This window comes from Geotrypetes seraphini, chromosome 8 (genome assembly GCF_902459505.1).
Source record: "Geotrypetes seraphini chromosome 8, aGeoSer1.1, whole genome shotgun sequence".
In the NCBI taxonomy this organism is placed as follows: domain Eukaryota; kingdom Metazoa; phylum Chordata; class Amphibia; order Gymnophiona; family Dermophiidae; genus Geotrypetes; species Geotrypetes seraphini.
This window is the reverse complement of record NC_047091.1, coordinates 109,246,481-109,263,293: the sequence shown is the minus strand read 5'-3', so window position 1 is coordinate 109,263,293 and position 16,813 is coordinate 109,246,481. Positions and strand designations below refer to the sequence as shown.

The 16,813-nt window shown below is 47.2% G+C and overlaps 1 protein-coding gene across 4 annotated transcripts in view; it reads right to left on the bottom strand.

Moving 5' to 3' along the window:
- Window positions 1-559: 559 nt before the first annotated feature.
- SIRT6 (sirtuin 6) overlaps window positions 560-16,813 on the bottom strand; it is a 28,798-nt gene continuing 12,544 nt past the window's right edge. For 3 of the 4 annotated variants that reach the window (XM_033955770.1, XM_033955773.1, XM_033955772.1), the window contains 6 exons: window positions 16,377-16,559; window positions 12,468-12,527; window positions 3,590-3,685; window positions 3,214-3,294; window positions 2,583-2,706; window positions 560-2,105 (listed from right to left, as the gene is read on the bottom strand). In XM_033955770.1, coding sequence (XP_033811661.1) covers window positions 1,779-2,105; window positions 2,583-2,706; window positions 3,214-3,294; window positions 3,590-3,685; window positions 12,468-12,527; window positions 16,377-16,559 — 871 coding nt within the window. In that variant the 3' untranslated portion in view covers window positions 560-1,778. The remainder of the gene's footprint in view (window positions 2,106-2,582; window positions 2,707-3,213; window positions 3,295-3,589; window positions 3,686-12,467; window positions 12,528-16,376; window positions 16,560-16,813) is intronic. The other variant, XM_033955774.1, reaches the window with a different exon arrangement.

Here is a 16,813-nt window from a genome sequence, read left to right as displayed (position 1 = left end):
GCTCTGGGGTTCATAATCGAAAGAGAAAAACGTCCAAAAATCGGCCTAAGTCGGCACTTGGACAAATATTTCTCAAAAACGTCCAAGTGCCGATAATAAAAATGGGTTTTGCACATATTTCTAAACAACCTAGGCCTTCATAGTGCCACTGAATGACCAAAGCTAAATGGGGCGTTTCGGGAGGCGTGTCGAGGGTGGTTGGGCGGGACACATTTTTTTTTTTTAACTCAAAGCAAGTAAGAGTTATCTTGCTGAGACAGAATCTTGTCTTGCTAAAGCCGGGTCTGACGCGTTTCGCCAAGACGGCTTCTTCAGAGAACCCGCTCCAACAAGTTAATAATCAAAAAGAGAACTTCATTCTGAAAAAGAAATAAAAAATACTTGTTACTATTTAAAAAGTTTGAAGTGTAGCAAAAACACTTTCAGCGCTGCTGGTGGATACCTTCATAGCTCTCCTGACTTCTCTAATATCCGGTTCATGTGACAACACTTACAGCTGTGATCCTGACTTATATATATATGAAAGCTGTTGTGAATTATTATCTCTAGCAAGTTTAGAAACATTTTTGCACTTTTATTCAAAAAAAATTTTCACACTATATGAAACAACTTTATAAAAAACTCCAAAAGGGAGCAATGATAGAAATTTGAAACACCAATCAGGTTTTTATCCTGGTCGTGTTTTCCACACCATCTTATGGTTCTGAGCTCCTTCAGGAAATTTATAAAGTGATCTTACGTTTATAGTGCTCCTATCTATTGTTTTTGATGAATACTTATAAGCTCTGCCAGAGGTTTGTGGTTCACAGTTTCCACCTGCTGGTAGGTGAGCATAATCCATCCATCTAGGCCAGTCTGCAGACATATTAAGGAAGGAGAGTTTTTAACATTTCAGGAAAGAAAAACTTATATGCCACAATTTCCAGAGCAGAGCTGCATTTCTGGCAACTACATTCTACACACTGCCCTGTTTCTTCCTTCTACCAAAGCATGTGAGGGTTTATGGGTACCATGATTCAAAAACCAGAGCTGGAGCCATCTTTTCAAAATGATTGTGGGTGCTAAACCCAATGGAAAGTTACCCCCTTCTGGAATAGGCAAGGAGTTTGCTTAACATTGGGGGTGCTCAAGCACCCCCAGAGCTAACTGTTATGACTGGAGCAACCAATGTTTCCAAATCATCCACAACCTAGAATAGTCCAGAACTGACATTACCCTTTATTGATGCTCTTGAGGACACAGGTCATCCATACAAGAAACCTCTTAGCAACACAAGACAGCTATAAAAAAAAAAAACCAACAACAAACCAAACCCAAAACAACAACGAAAAAAACAAAAACACAGAACGTACTGTAACATTTCACTATCACTCAGCAGGAGGTGCTAGATCAGTAGCTCTGCACCTAATCAGTCCTTTTCAAGATATCAATAATTCATACGCATGTGATAGATTAGGACACATTTCCTGTGAATATCCTGAAAAATCAGATTAGCTGGCTGTCTCATGAGTTCAGAATCACTGGGCTGGAAAGCTCCTATGATAGAAAAATGACCATACTCAAATAGAAATTTTCATATCTTTGACATGCACTAAAGATACAAAACAAATAGAGGGAGTGAGTATGTGTGTTAATACTGGATAAGTTTGGTGGGGGGTGGGGGGGGGAGAGTTGGAGGCCGGCTCCTAAGAAAGAGGACAGACAAGACAGATATTCAGTATAAAAAATGATGAAATAAAAAAACCTAAACATCTGTACAAATTCAACATGACACTTGGTCAAACAAACGGAGGCTCCCCTTTTGCTCTCTTGGTCTCCCCTGGGCCAAGATCTGTGGACGGATCCCAAGTCTTGCTGTAAGACAGTCCTCCTGTGCCATTATGGTGAACATGAGGCAAAGGTTCATCCTTAGGTAGGGGTTTTGAGTCAAGGTCCTCTTTAAAGTGTGGCTCTTGTTTTACAGGCTCCGAGCTCGTCTCTTCCTCCTCCTTTTTAGCCATTAGCACAGGCCCCTTCCATTCTGGGATGTCCAAGTTTAGAACCTCCATGAGTCTGGTCATGATATCATCAACGTAGCCATGTATTCTCAAATCAGCCTGCTTATCCTGAGGATTAAAGAGGAAGCAGAAGGAAGAGTGATTACATAGATTAAACAGATGTATGTAAAACCCTGCCACACATACCATATTGTTTCTTATACCCTGCAAACATCAACTGGGAATCATAAGATTAATAAGGTTAGCAACATAGACCATTATGAATCATAGCAAGACTATAATGAAAACAGATGCGTTTTTAGCACCTTCTTAAATTGAAGATAGGAGGTGGTCTGACATAAGGTCAGGAGGCAGTTCCAAATTTTTGGGCCTTGAAATTCAAAGGTGGATTCGAAGAGCGATTTCCTCCGAACTTGACGTGAAGAGGGAAGAGATAATTTATAGCATTGAGTCATTCTTGAGTTATAGGCCAGAAGACACGAGACAAGTACAGAGCAAGAGGACTGTAGGAATTGTCTCCACTCAGACTGAGTAATGGGTGCCACTTTTGCTAGAGTCATATAACTTGATTTAAGCCTTACTCACATGTTTGGTGACCTGCAGATTAACTATCACCAACTTCCCTCCTTTCCTTTTGGTAACAAGGGGCAGGTTACCACTGGGCTTGATCTGTAAGGAGGTGCCAAGAGTAATTGCCAGGTCAGCTTTCCTGTAGAAATAACAGTTTGAGAGTTTAAATTGAACCAGCAGTTGCCAACAGACTTCACATCTGCCCTTACTCTCCCTATATATGGTTAGGGCAGTGGGAAGACGACTCTTTCCTAAAATATATGCTGGAGAACTTTAGGTGTTGGAAGATTAGAGACTGTAGTGAATCACCCTCTTCTTACAGTGAGACATTAGCATTCTGGCACAGAAATAATGTGATGCATAATTAAGAACAGTATAAGATCTCAAATCATCTTTATGTCTTTCCCAAGTCTCCTCCCAGTCACCTTTTCTATCGGCCTATTTGTTTTCCCTTCCTTAAACAAACACTTAAAAAGATTCCATTGGTCTGGTTCCCTGGTTTCTTGGTAAGTCAAGACTCCCTCACTCTTCTTCTTTAGACGCAACTCATATCAGCCAACCATAGACTTTAGCTGCAGGAATTTGGGAGGAGGGGGGGAGAGATGAGGCGAGCACAACCTGGAGGAGAAGGAAGATTCGAAAATACCTGCAGGCTTCATCTGCTAAGCTGAGGTCTTGGTCCGGCAGGGAATCCTCCCAGTCCAAAATGGTGTCCATTAACTTTCCTCTAAGGAAGACAAAGCATAGAATAGCGTCAAGGTATTAAACGCAGTAGAGGCCTGCTGTCCAAGTAGAAGGCAATCGTCTTCCTCACTCCTTTATAAATCCCAATGCTTAATTCTAACTTCTTTGATGCTCACTTTCACAATTACTTCAGTGAAATTTGCACATTAACTAAGCAGCATGGGAAATGGCCTCCTGTACACACTTGTTGACTTTACCATCTTGCTTTTCCCAAATACTAAACACAACAGCGATACCCTGGCCTGGCACATTAGCATCTGTAACCCCTGGGCACATACCTACAGGCACGAAGGCCTCTGGATTTGGGGACGTCACAGAGTCTGCCAGTGGGTTTCAACCCCATGGTCCCCACCACAGTATCCCGTACATATTGCCTTTAATAAAAGAGAAGGAGAAATTAGGTTCTTACCTGCTAATTTACTTTCTTTTAGCTTCTCCAGACCAGTAGAGGTTAACTTTACGATTGGGTATATATCTAATCATGACCAGCAGGTGGAGACTGAAAACAAAACTTTGGGACAGTATATCCTAGCCCCTCCTCTCTATTTCCCTCAGTCTGCCGAATAGCCAAGCAGAACCAAGAACTGGAAAACAACAGAGAGAAAAAACAATACTCCGAAAGGAGTAACAAATAACATACCCAAAAAATGCTGTTGGAAAATGCAGAGGAGAAATTCCCGAAGGAATAAGGTCCCCACAGCTCGCCAGCTAAGCCAGCCGAGCCACAGCCGCTGTTCTTCAATTCTCCCCGGCCCTAGAAAAATACTAGAACCCGCAGCAAAAACCAAAAACTGCCCGCGCAACAGCCCCAACAACAACAACAACAGACAGGGTGGGGACCTCTACTGGTCTGGAGAAGCTAAAAGAAAGTAAATTAGCAGGTAAGAACCTAATTTCTCCTTCTTTAGCACTCTCCAGACCAGTAGAGGTTAACTTTACGATTGGGACGTACCAAAGCAGTCCCTCTCACGGGCGGGACCCCCGAAGGGCCGATACCAGAACACGCTCACCGAACACCGCGTCCCGACGCGCCTGAACATCTACCCGATAATGCCGAACAAATGAATGCAAGGAGGACCAAACCGCAGCCTTACAAATATCCACCGGAGGCACGAGCGACGACTCAGCCCAAGAAGCCGCCTGACCCCTAGTGGAATGAGCCTTGAGAAACTCCGGAACCGGCTTCTGACTCAGAAGATAAGCGGAAGCAATCATCTCCTTGATCCAACGCGCAAGAGTAGCCTTAGAAGCGCCAGCCCCCCGACGAGGACCCGCCAGAAGCACAAAGAGATGATCGGAGCTCCGAAAATCCCGGGTCCGCTGCACATAAGCATGGAGGACCCGACCGACATCCAACTTGCGCAGCTGTCGTTGCTCAGAAGAACCCTCCCGACTACCCAAGACCGGGAGGACCACCGATTGATTGACATGAAAAGGAGAAACTACCTTCGGCAGAAAGGAAGGAACAGGCCGCAAAACAACCCGCTCCTTCGAAAACTCCAGGAAGGGAGCCCTACAAGAGAAAGCCTGTAGCTCAGACACCCGTCTAGCGGAAGTAATGGCCACCAAAAAGACCGACTTCAGCGTAAGGTCCTTCAACGAACAGCCATCCAACGGCTCGAAAGGAGGGCGCACTAGAACAGAAAGAACCAGATTGAGATCCCAAGAGGGAATCGAGGGCCTTATGGGAGGCCTGATCAACTTGGCCGCCCTAAGAAAGCGAATCACATCAGGAATGGCTGACAACCGCTGACCTGTCACCAGCCCCCGAAAAGCCGACAGGGCCGCCAGATGAACCCGAAGAGAAGACCAGGCCAGGCCCCTATCCAGGCCATCCTGCAAAAACTCTAGAATGTTAGGCAGAGAAGCGCGAAAGGAGACCACTCCCCGCGCTCGGCACCATTCCTCAAAAAGACGCCAAACCCGTACATAAGCCCGAGAGGTAGAAAGCCTCCGGGACCCCAAAAGTGTAGAGATCACCTTGTCGGAATATCCCTTCTTACTCAGGCGGCCCCTTTCAAGAGCCAAGCCGTAAGACAAAAGGGAGACGGGTCGAACATGGGAATGGGACCCTGCGTCAGAAGATCGCACTCGAGAGGCAGAGGAAGAGGATCCGCCACCAGATGCCTCACCAGATCCGCATACCACGGACGACGAGGCCAATCCGGAGCCACCAAGACCACCAGCCCCGGATGGCGAACAATGCGAAGCAGTACTCTGCCCACTAATGGCCAAGGAGGGAACACATACAACAGCCCCTCCGTTGGCCACGGTTGGACCAGAGCATCCAGACCCTCGGCCAGACCGTCCCTGCGACGACTGAAGAAGCGGGGTACTTTGGCGTTGCCACTTGTAGCCATCAGATCCATCAGGGGCTGCCCCCAAGCACGCACTAGCAACTGAAACGCCTCGGCGCCGAGACACCACTCTCCCGGATCCAAGAAGTGACGACTGAGGAAGTCCGCCTGAACGTTTTCTACCCCGGCAATGTGAGAGGCCGAGAGGTCCAGAAGATGCGACTCCGCCCAAACCATGAGCCGAGCCGCCTCCTGCGCCACCAGAGTGCTCTTGGTGCCCCCCTGACGATTGACATAAGCCACCGCCGTGGCATTGTCTGACAGGGACTCTGACCGACTTGCCCAACAAAAGGGAGTGGAAAGCCAACAGCGCCAGCCGGACCGCCCTGGTCTCCAACACGTTGATCGACCAGGAGGCCTCCTCCGTGGACCAGGTTCCCTGAGCTGAGTGACCCAGACACTGGGCCCCCCAACCCAGGAGACTCGCATCCGAAAGGAGCACCGTCCACTGCGGAAGATCCAGACCCACCCCCTGAACTAGGTGAGGGGTCCGGAGCCACCAACGCAGACTGCAGCGCGCCAAGCCTCGCAGGGGAACCGGAACATCCATCCCGTGCCTCTGGGGAGACCACCTCCGGAGCAGAGCATACTGGAGAGGACGCATGTGGGCCCGCGCCCACCTCACCACGTCCAGGGACGCCGCCATCGACCCCAGGACCTGGAGGAAATCTCGCGCCCGAGGACACCGGGACGCCAAAAGCAGGCGAATCTGAGACTGCAATTTGCTCACCCGGGCCTCTGGGAGGAAGACCTTCCCCAAGGAGGTGTCGAACAGCACCCCGAGGTACTCCAGACGCTGAGCCGGAACCAACCGACTCTTGGAAAGGTTGACCACCCAGCCCAGCGACCGGAGAAACTCCACCACCCGAGCCGTAACCCGGGAGCTTTCCTGCAACGACTTGGCCCGAATTAACCAGTCGTCCAGGTAGGGGTGTACCAGGATGCCCTCCGACCGCAAGGCTGCCGCGACGACCACCATCACCTTGGTGAACGTCCGGGGAGCCGTGGCCAGCCCAAAGGGAAGCGCACAGAACTGATAGTGCCGACCCAAGATCGCAAAGCGCAGGAAACGCTGATGAGAGGCCCGAATAGGAACATGCAAGTAGGCCTCCGTCAGATCGAGAGAAGTGAGAAACTCCCCCGGCTGAACCGCCAGAATGACCGACCGCAGCGTTTCCATACGGAAAGAGGGAACCTTGAGAGCCCTGTTGACCCCTTTCAAATCGAGGATGGGCCGAAAAGTCCCCTCCTTCTTGGGCACCACAAAGTAAATGGAGTACCTGCCCGTGCCCCACTCCGGGGGGGGCACTGGAACTACTGCCCTGAGATCTAGCAAGCGCTGAAGGGTCTGGCGAAAAGCCTGCGTCTTCCCCGGAGTCTGACACGGAGAAGCGAGGAAAAAATCCGGCAGAGAGCGGGCGAACTCCAGGGCATAACCGTCCCGCACCACCTCCAGGACCCACTGATCGGACGTGATCTCGGCCCATCTGGGAAAAAAATCGCGCAGCCGGGCCCCCACCGGAACCAAGGGGGGCGCCGGCAAGGCGTCATTGTGCAGGACGGGAAGCGGGGGAACCGGCGGAGGGGTTCCCTGCCCCCCGACGGGCCCCCCGAAAGGGCTGCATGCGCTGGAAGAACCGACCCCGGGAAAACCCCGGAGACTGGAAAGAAGCAGCCCCACGCCCAGGGCGATACTTGCGAAATTCCCGCAAACGCCCCCGGGCCGCACCACCCCGAGACGCCGGGCGGGCACGGTCCTCCGGCAAACGGGGAACTTTCGAGTCCGACAGAGTCTGAATCAACTTATCCAAGTCCTCTCCAAATAAAAACGACCCCCGAAAGGGAAATTTAGTAAGCTTAGCTTTGGACGCAGCATCCGCCGCCCAAGCGCGCAGCCACAACACACGCCTTGCGGCCACGCCAAAAGCCATGGACTTAGCCGAGATCCGCACCAAGTCATACAGAGCATCCGAGAGGAATGAGGCAGCCATCTCAATCTTCGCTACCCTCCTGATCCACCAGAGACCAGTCGTCAGACTCTCGATCCAAGACCCGCTCCGCCCACCGAAACACGGCGCGAGCGACCAGTCCCCCACAAATAGCCGCCTGGACCCCAAAGGCAGAGACTTGAAAATTTTGCTTAAGGATGGTCTCCAATTTGCGCTCCTCAGAGTCCCGCAAGGCAGAACCGCCCTCAACAGGCACGGTATGCCGCTTGGAAATAGCCGAGACCACCGCATCCACGACTGGCGAAGCTAACGTAGCCCGATCCCCTTCAGGAATGGGATACAGGCGAGCCATGCTGCGCGCCAGCCGAAACGGCGTCTCCGGCGTTTTCCACTGCTCAAGAATAATATCCCGAATATCCTGATGCATAGGAAAAGAGCGGGAAACGGAACGGATCCCTCGTAACAGAGGGTCCCCCACACGCGGAGTCTCCGGCGGCGCGTCCTCAAAACGCAAAGCCGAAGAAACCTGTTGAATAAGGTCAGGCAGCTCATCTCTCTGAAAAAGGCGCACCACGGACGCCTCGTCACTGGAGAACGGGAAACCCGACAACCCGCCGCCAGCTTCCGTCCCCTCCAGAGGGTCCTGGAATTCCTCAGAAGGGTCCAGGTCCTCCTCCAGACCGACACGTTCCTCCGACCACAAATCCTCGTCCCACGACACCCGCGGACGCTTGGACAAGAGAGGCGGCGGAGGGGACGTCACGTCAGACGAGAGAGGCAAAGCCGCAGGGAGCGCGGAGGAAACCCCACCCCCCGAGACCCCCTGGGCGCAACCGGGACCCCCAGCCGCCTGAAAATAGGCTTTGCATAATGAAAAGAAAAAATCAGGGGAAAAACCCCCCGAGGGTCCCAAGGGACTCCCTGCCACAGCAGGGGACCCAGCAGAAACCTGCCCCTGCTTAGCCAAAACAGGGGGAAGGTCACCTGAGGTGGAAGACAAAATGGAGGGGCCAGACAGAGAAGATGGCGTCTTTCCCGCCAAAACAGCTCCCTCCATAGCCTGCAGCGGCTGAGAGACCTGAATAGTCTCAGCCGCTAAAACAGGCAAGCCGGCATCAGCTGTCAAAATATCAGCTGAGAGGGAATCCTCTAAAACCCGACCGTCGGCGGCTTGGGGAATCCCTCCGTGGGCGGACGGAGAAGACCGGGCTTCTCCACCGTTCCCTGCCGACTCGCGAGGCACCATCGGCGGGGAGCTCTGGGCGCCTGCAGCCGCTGCCGACGGAGCTCCTCCACCGCACCGGCCTGAACACCGCTTGCACAGGCCGGCCGCGAGTGCCTCGCGTCTGGAGCACAATGAGCACTTTTTCCCTTTAGAAGTGCTCATTGCTCCATACGCGACCTAGCTGTAAAAAAGTGCCGGTTAGTTGAAAAAATACAGTAAAATACAGTTTTCTTAAAGGGATACAACCCTCCAGACCAGCACTACCTCAGGATTTTTTTTTTTTTTTTTTTACAGAACAGACTCCACAGGCTCTCGAAGCAATATGCCTTGCTTGATTTAGGGGGCAAGGCTTACTGCTGAGGCTCCTCTAAAAAAATATGGGGAGGTGGAGGAAGTGGGGGGAGGGACCCCGCTCGTGACCCGCCGGGTTTGACACCCCCGAGGTCGGACGAACCCCCAAACAGAGTCCGTCCAAGCTCCGTCCGGCTAAAAACAGGGACAATAAACCTCTAAACAAATTCCAACAGCCCTACCAAGGGAGATGGGTACAGATCACTCAACACCTGCTGGAGACTGAAAGAAGACTGAGGGAAATAGAGAGGAGGGGCTAGGATATACTGTCCCAAAGTTTTGTTTTCAGTCTCCACCTGCTGGTCATGATTAGATATATACCCAATCGTAAAGTTAACCTCTACTGGTCTGGAGAGTGCTAAAGAAAAAAAGAATTTTTTTAGGACATTAAGAAACAAGGAAGGGTTAGGACAATGGAATTCCAGCACCCAAGTCTCTAGTCTATTCATTGTTCTTATATACTCGAATATAAGCCGATCCAAATACAAACTGAGGTAACCTTTTTCCCCCTCCCCCAAAAAAAGAGGAAAAAAGGTTTTGACTCGAATATAAACTGAGGTTAGAAATTTGGGTATGTGAGTATCATTTGTCAACCCCACCAGAACACCTGGCCTCAGTCACACAAGCAGAAAACAGAAAAAAAAAAACCCCAACCTTTTTCAAATACAAACCCACAAACTAAAAGTGTTATTGTACACAAACAAAACCCTAATATGACAGACTCTGCACATAGTACACCACAAGAAAAATAGAAAGAAATGCATTTCTTCCTGAACAGTCCAAAATATAAAAACAACAGATGTAAATTTTCAAAGTTGACATATTTCAATTACTAAATTGAAAATAAAAAACATTTTCCTACCTTTGTTATCTGGCGATTTTATTTTTCTGGTCATCTTGTTCCATCTGTGCTCTTAACTTTGTTTCCAAGGCCTCCTTATTCATTTGCTGTTTCTTTCCTCTCCTTCAATTTTTGCACTACATCCTCCTTTGGCACTGATTTTCACATTCAGTTTTCTTCCATTTTTCTGTCTTCATCTCAAATCTATCTTTCCAACTTTTCCCCTTCCCTCCATCCACATGTACCATATCTCTTCCCTCTATCCATGTACCCAATCTCTTCCCCTTCCCTCCGTCCATGTGCACCATCTCTTCCCTCCTTCTTCACTTCTTTCCATGAGCCCCATCTCTTCCCCTTCCCTCCATCCATGTATCCCATCTCTTCCCCTTCCCGCCATTCATATGCCACCATCTCTTTCCTCTTGCTGCCTGCGGCCTCTCCTGCGGTCCACCCAAGCAGAAACAGGAAGTTGCTTCAGAGAGGGGTGGACCATAGCAAAAGAAAAATACAGAGGAGGCCACCGTCTTAGGTACTCCTAACCTCCACCACCACTTCCCTGCCCCAGACCAACATCGCACTTACAGTCCCGATGCTCCAGAAGCTGACACCAATGCTCTGTGCTGGGCTGGTGAAGGGCCTTGAGCGTCCATGCATGCTCAAGGCTTGCTGGACTTCCTTCAAGAATCCTAGAAAGGGCGGGAGCCAGCAGGCCTTGAGCATGCGCAGAATTTCAAAGATATTCAAAGCCCTTCAGCCCAACACAGAGCATCGGTGTCGGCTTCTGGAGCATCAGGACTAAGTGCGATGCCAGTCTGGGGCAGGGGGGAGCAGGCAGTGGAGGATAGGAGTGCCGGACAATGAGGGGGATAGGAATGGTCATCAGTAGGGATAGCAATGGTGGTCATCGGGAGGGGGAAAGAGATAGCAGTGCCAGTCATGGGAAGAGGGTGGAGGATAGCAGAGCTGGCCATCTGAAGGGGTGGAAAATAGCATTGTTGGTCATCGGGTGGGGAGAAGAGGAAAAAAAGCACCATCATCCAAAGGAGGCTTGAATATAAACTGAGAATCCCATTTTTTGGCCCAATAATCTCGGTATATATTCAAGTATATATGGTACCATTTCTACCTTTAAAAGGTCCCAAAGTTGTTTATTATATATCAAAGATAGATCTAAAATCTCCTGTATATTTATTTATAGTACAAATTACCTTTTTGTTCTCACACATTTTTTAACAAGAAATTTTAGTTTTATTTTAAAGAAAGTATCCACCTATTGAGGTTATGCCCATGCAAACATTACATTCTTAAAATCAACAAAGCAGGATCTGAGAAATAAAGAGCAATTCTATTTTCAGAGTTGGCCCTCATTATGTATGCCCTTATGTTCACCTCTTTGGGAATAAAGCGGGATACAAATCTGAAATAAATGACATGAAATGCCTTCACACCTGATGCTTCCAGCTGTGCTTCCCTCTACCCTCACTAACATTATTCTAGACTCAGAGCTTGGAAAGCCTGACATGGGGAAGTGGGTCAGTGTACAAGGGGCTTGCCCCTTTGTGAGCCATGTCCGAGTATTAAAACGTTCCTCACCAACTTCACTGGAAGAGGCCGAGACGAATGTTTTTGTACTTGCACATTGCAGAAATATATTATTGTACTTTAAGATGTTGAACTTGTATTCTATTGCCATTTTGTAATCTTGTTATTTTGTTACATTGTTCTGCTTATATGCCAATCTCGAGAAGTGCAGAATATGTATTTATCAATACCACAGAAAATGGGTATGTGTAAAAGATAAATGCTTAAATGTGGACTTTATTAGCAACATGAAGATAAGAAAAAATGACCTTCATAAGAAGCAGAACTTTGAGCTTACCAGCTGGAAATATAGATTATTTGAAACATTAAGGAAGGAGCAGTGGGGGAGAGGTAGGGCAAGAAGGGTACTTTGAGCCCAGCAATAAAAACTTTGGCTTTTTACACTCTAGGAGTGCTTCAGTCCTATTAGCAGACAGACAAAGCTTACTGTATAGGTCAGTTTATCCAGGAGCCTCTCCTCTGATGCGTCCGGCCTGCATGGAAACAAAAGTTGCTTCAGAGGGTTTGGGAAGCATCAGAGGAAAGGCGTGGGTCAAGCCACAGGCAATGTATGTGTATTACTACTGCCGCCAGTAACCCCTAAAGACAGAGAAAGACAATTTAAGGTAGACTGAAGGGGGTAAGAGAGGGTGGACCAGGACCAGGTGAGAGGGAGGGAAGGTGGGCTGGAGAGGATCCTTGGCTTAATCACAGATCTTAGCAGTTTTGGCCATTTTTAGTCCCAAAACTGTCTGATTTATATACAATACCATCACTATATTGAAAAAATTCCTGTTGCTTTGTTTTTTATGCATGGCAGAGGAGAAGCAAGAAGCACAGCCCATCACTTACTTTCCGCACTTCATACATTCCTCCACAAACATGTTTCCGTGCAGCTCAGCCAGCCTGTCCCTGCAGGGAGAAAGATGAAAGGCAAGGTGAGCCTCTAGACATAGCATCCTATGAGCTGTCAAAAAAAGGAAGCATGCACCTGATCAAGAACCACCACCACCTCAAGGTCTGAACTGGTATACTCCAAAATAAAAAATAAAAAAAAGAAAGACTTCAGTCCATAACTGATTGATGGCATTCTAGGAGGATAAAGCTGAAATTCAAACGAAAAATGCTCATGATTAAAACTTCTGAAATGGGCAGATATGGAGGACAGATTACACATTTGAGTACCACTATGTGTAACAGATACCAAGAAGAATGTTGAACCTGATGGATGAGAACCTAAACATGTTTTAAGTTCAAATATTGCAGCCTGATTCAGCTACTCACCACAAACACAAGTATTACCTACCAAAAAGGAATTAGAGAACTGGGAATGGCTGACATCAGTAAACAAAACAGCGTGATAATCTTATGGTCCCAGCAAGGATCCAAATTTTGACAGTATAGACTGCCTTCTTCGGGGGACAAAATAACTGATGATTGCATGTAAAAAGGCACGCTGTAATGTACAAGGAAGTCGAATATTACCAGTCAGAAAATATTCATATACCGTGTTTCCCCCTAAATAAGACACTGCCTTATATTAATTTGGGGCCCAAAAAATGCACTAGGTCTTATTTTGGTGGAAACACTGTAAGTAACTGCAGGTTTTTGGTTTGCAAACCTGGAACAGTTGGGGACATTTATAGGGCTAGGCAGATATATGAAAGAAAAGCATTCCAGAACCAGGTACAGACACCACTCAATAAAACCTGACAGCCTCCAATACCATGGAGGGAGCCCGTCAGAAAACTTCACCCACTCCCCTTTTTAATGGCCAGGAAGGGCAATCTCCAAGCCTATCCCCTCATTCCCCTTCTCCTCCTTCAGACCGGAATGATGCCGACAGCGACACCTGCCGCAAGCAGCCAACTGACCGGCGCACATGCGTGAATACCACCTCCCCTAGCAATCTTGTTTCCCTGGTGCACTTTCCCCCTCCTTCCCCCAACCTTATTTTCCTGGAACGCGCACAACCTCTAGTAATCCAAAACACCTGTCCCGTATCTTGCACAGCTGCTTCCTTCCCATCTCATCACCTTCTGCACACACGCACTAAAACAAGACTCCTTTTACAGTTGCATGCTGCAGGTCCAGAGGCACGTGAACGCAGACCTCCCCACCCCCCAGCCAACTGCCGTACTACTAGGGCTTATTTTGGGGGTAGGGCTTATATTAAGACCTACCCAGAAATCATGCTAGGGCTTATTTTCATGCCTTACAGCAATGTTAAACATCTTGTCTATGTTACAATTCTTGTTTTAATGGCAAACAAAAGACCCCATGAGACGCTTGAAAAGGGATTTTCTGAAATTCTCACCATGCAACTGTAACATATAGTCTACAACGGTCTCTCTCAAAACTGGCGGCACAGTGGCGTGTCGTGAAGAGATTCTAGGTGTGCTATGAGAGATTCCAGAATTTTTCTTTTTAAAAAATTCCCTTCATAAACATGCACTAGAAAAGATGACATGTATATCATGTATGGAAGAGTCTTTCAATATTATGAGTGTATGTGTGTATAAGGATACAACCGCCTTGAAATGGCAAGTAATTTTATTTTTAATGCAGTAGTTATCTTAATTTGAGCAACAAAGCTATCGAGGCTTTGTTACCATTTGGATCTTCTTACAAACTTGGATTTTCAGCTCCGATAGGAATTAAATCGAAAAAAAAAGAGAGCGACAGTAGATGATGGATAATGAAATGCGTGTTTGCTTGTCGACTATTGAACCATGTTTTGAGTTAATTTGCACTCAAAAAAACCCCAAACACATCCATTGCATTGATTAGCAATTCTATTCTATCTACTTTAGTTTTGCCACTGTTACAATTACCCATACATAACTTAAAGAACTTTAAATAAATAACTCTCAAATTTAATTATTTTGTTGGGTTTTGTAATTTTATAATTTCAATTATAATGTGCGGCAAAAAACATTTGTTCCGTTTAGTGTGCCAGAGGTAAAAAAAGTTTGAGAGACACTGGTCTAATCTAATCTAATCTTTGGTTTATATACCGGGTCATCTCCCAGTGGAGCTCGACTCGGTTCACATATAATTAAGACTAGAGTACATAGCAGAAAAACATAAGAGAAGGAAGAACTAATTAAAAACTAAAGTACATAAGAAAAGCATAAGAAAAAATAACTATAATATTATTATTTCATTGAGGCTGTAGTTAAACCATTTAAAAATTGCGAGAACAACAAAGTTTTCAGGAATTTACAAAATATTTGCAGTTGGCCTAAAAGCCTAATGGAGTCAGGAAGTTCATTCCAGATCTCTACAAACTTGAAAACAAAAGATCGACTGAGCTTCCCAGCAGATTTAATTCCCTTAAAGGAAGGGAAGGCTAACTTATATCTTTGTGTGTTTCTCAAATGGCAAAGTCTAATGGTAACATATATAGTAACATAGTAGATGACGGCAGATAAAGACCCGAATGGTCCATCCAGTCTGCCCAACCTGATTCAATTTAAATTTTTTTTTTTTTTTTCTTCTTAGCTATTTCTGGGCAAGAATCCAAAGCTTTACCCGGTACTGTGCTTGGGTTCCAACTGCCGAAATCACTGTTAAGACTTACTCCAGCCCATCTACACCCTCCCAGCCATTGAAGCCCTCCCCTGCCCATCCTCCTCCAAACAGCCATACACAGACGCAGACGTACAAGTCTGCCCAGTAACTGGCCTAGTTCAATCTTTAATATTATTTTCTGATTCTAAATCTTCTGTGTTCATCCCATGCTTCTTTGAACTCAGTCACAGTTTTACTCTCCACCACCTCTCTCGGGAGCGCATTCCAGGCATCCACCATCCTCTCTGTAAAGTAGAATTTCCTAACATTGCCCCTGAATCTACCACCCCTCAACCTCAAATTATGTCCTCTGGTTTTACCATTTTCCTTTCTCTGGAAAAGATTTTGTTCTACGTTAATACCCTTTAAGTATTTGAACATCTGAATCATATCTCCCCTGTCCCTCCTTTCCTCTAGGATATACATATTCAGGGCTTCCAGTCTCTCCTCATACGTCTTCTGGCGCAAGCCTCCTATCATTTTCGTCGCCCTCCTCTGGACCGCCTCAAGTCTTCTTACGTCTTTCGCCAGATACGGTCTCCAAAACTGAACACAATACTCCAAGTGGGGCCTCACCAATGACCTGTACAGGGGCATCAACACCTTCTTCCTTCTACTGACTACGCCTCTCTTTATACAGCCCAGAATCCTTCTGGCAGCAGCCACTGCCTTGTCACACTGTTTTTTCGCCTTTAGATCTTCGGACACTATCACCCCAAGGTCCCTCTCCCCGTCCGTGCATATCAGCTTCTCTCCTCCCAGCATATACGGTTCCTTCCTATTATTAATCCCCAAATGCATTACTCTGCATTTCTTTGCATTGAATTTTAGTTGCCAGGCATTAGACCATTCCTCTAACTTTTGCAGATCCTTTTTCATATTTTCCACTCCCTCTTCGGTATTCCAACATAAGGGGACAAAAGGATCAAATAGTCCATAGAGAAGCTTGAAGATTATGCATGCACATTTAAACTGGATCCTAAAGCGAACTGGGAGCCAGTGAAGCTTTAGCAACAAAGGGGAAACATGATCATACTTTCATTTCCCCAAAATGAGCTTAGCTGCAGTCTACAAATAAAATTTTCTTACACTCCCCCCTAAAGGTTTTACTTGACATTAAGAGGCTGCGGAGATCAACCAGGAATCATTTGCTCCTGGCTGGCATGAATAAGGGAGCAAGGCATGTACCGTGGGAAGCCGGATCGGACATGTAACCCATCTACGTTCTGGCTGATGAGGAATTTCAGGATCCCAACTCTCTGAAGCTTCAGCAGTGCCAGGTGCGTCTTTGAGGGCCGAGCATTCTCAAAGGTTGTGTCAAACTTGGGGTGCAGTCCCTTCTCTTCCATTGTCCACACCCCATTTGGGCCCCTGGAGTAAAACAGCAGCAACAAAATTAATAGCCCAAAATCTCCCATTAAAGCACCAAAGCATCAATCAACCTTTCTACAAAGTCACTGCAAAATTATAACATGTATGTTAGCCAAACATTTCATCTGCTATGTCTGAAGGGAACGAAGCAAAAAATGCCAACGTTCTCCATCTGAATGGACCAGAGCACACATGGTTGTGATTCCTTGCAGTGAAAGTGTTATTTATTTGGTTTTCTATCCTGTCCTCCCCAG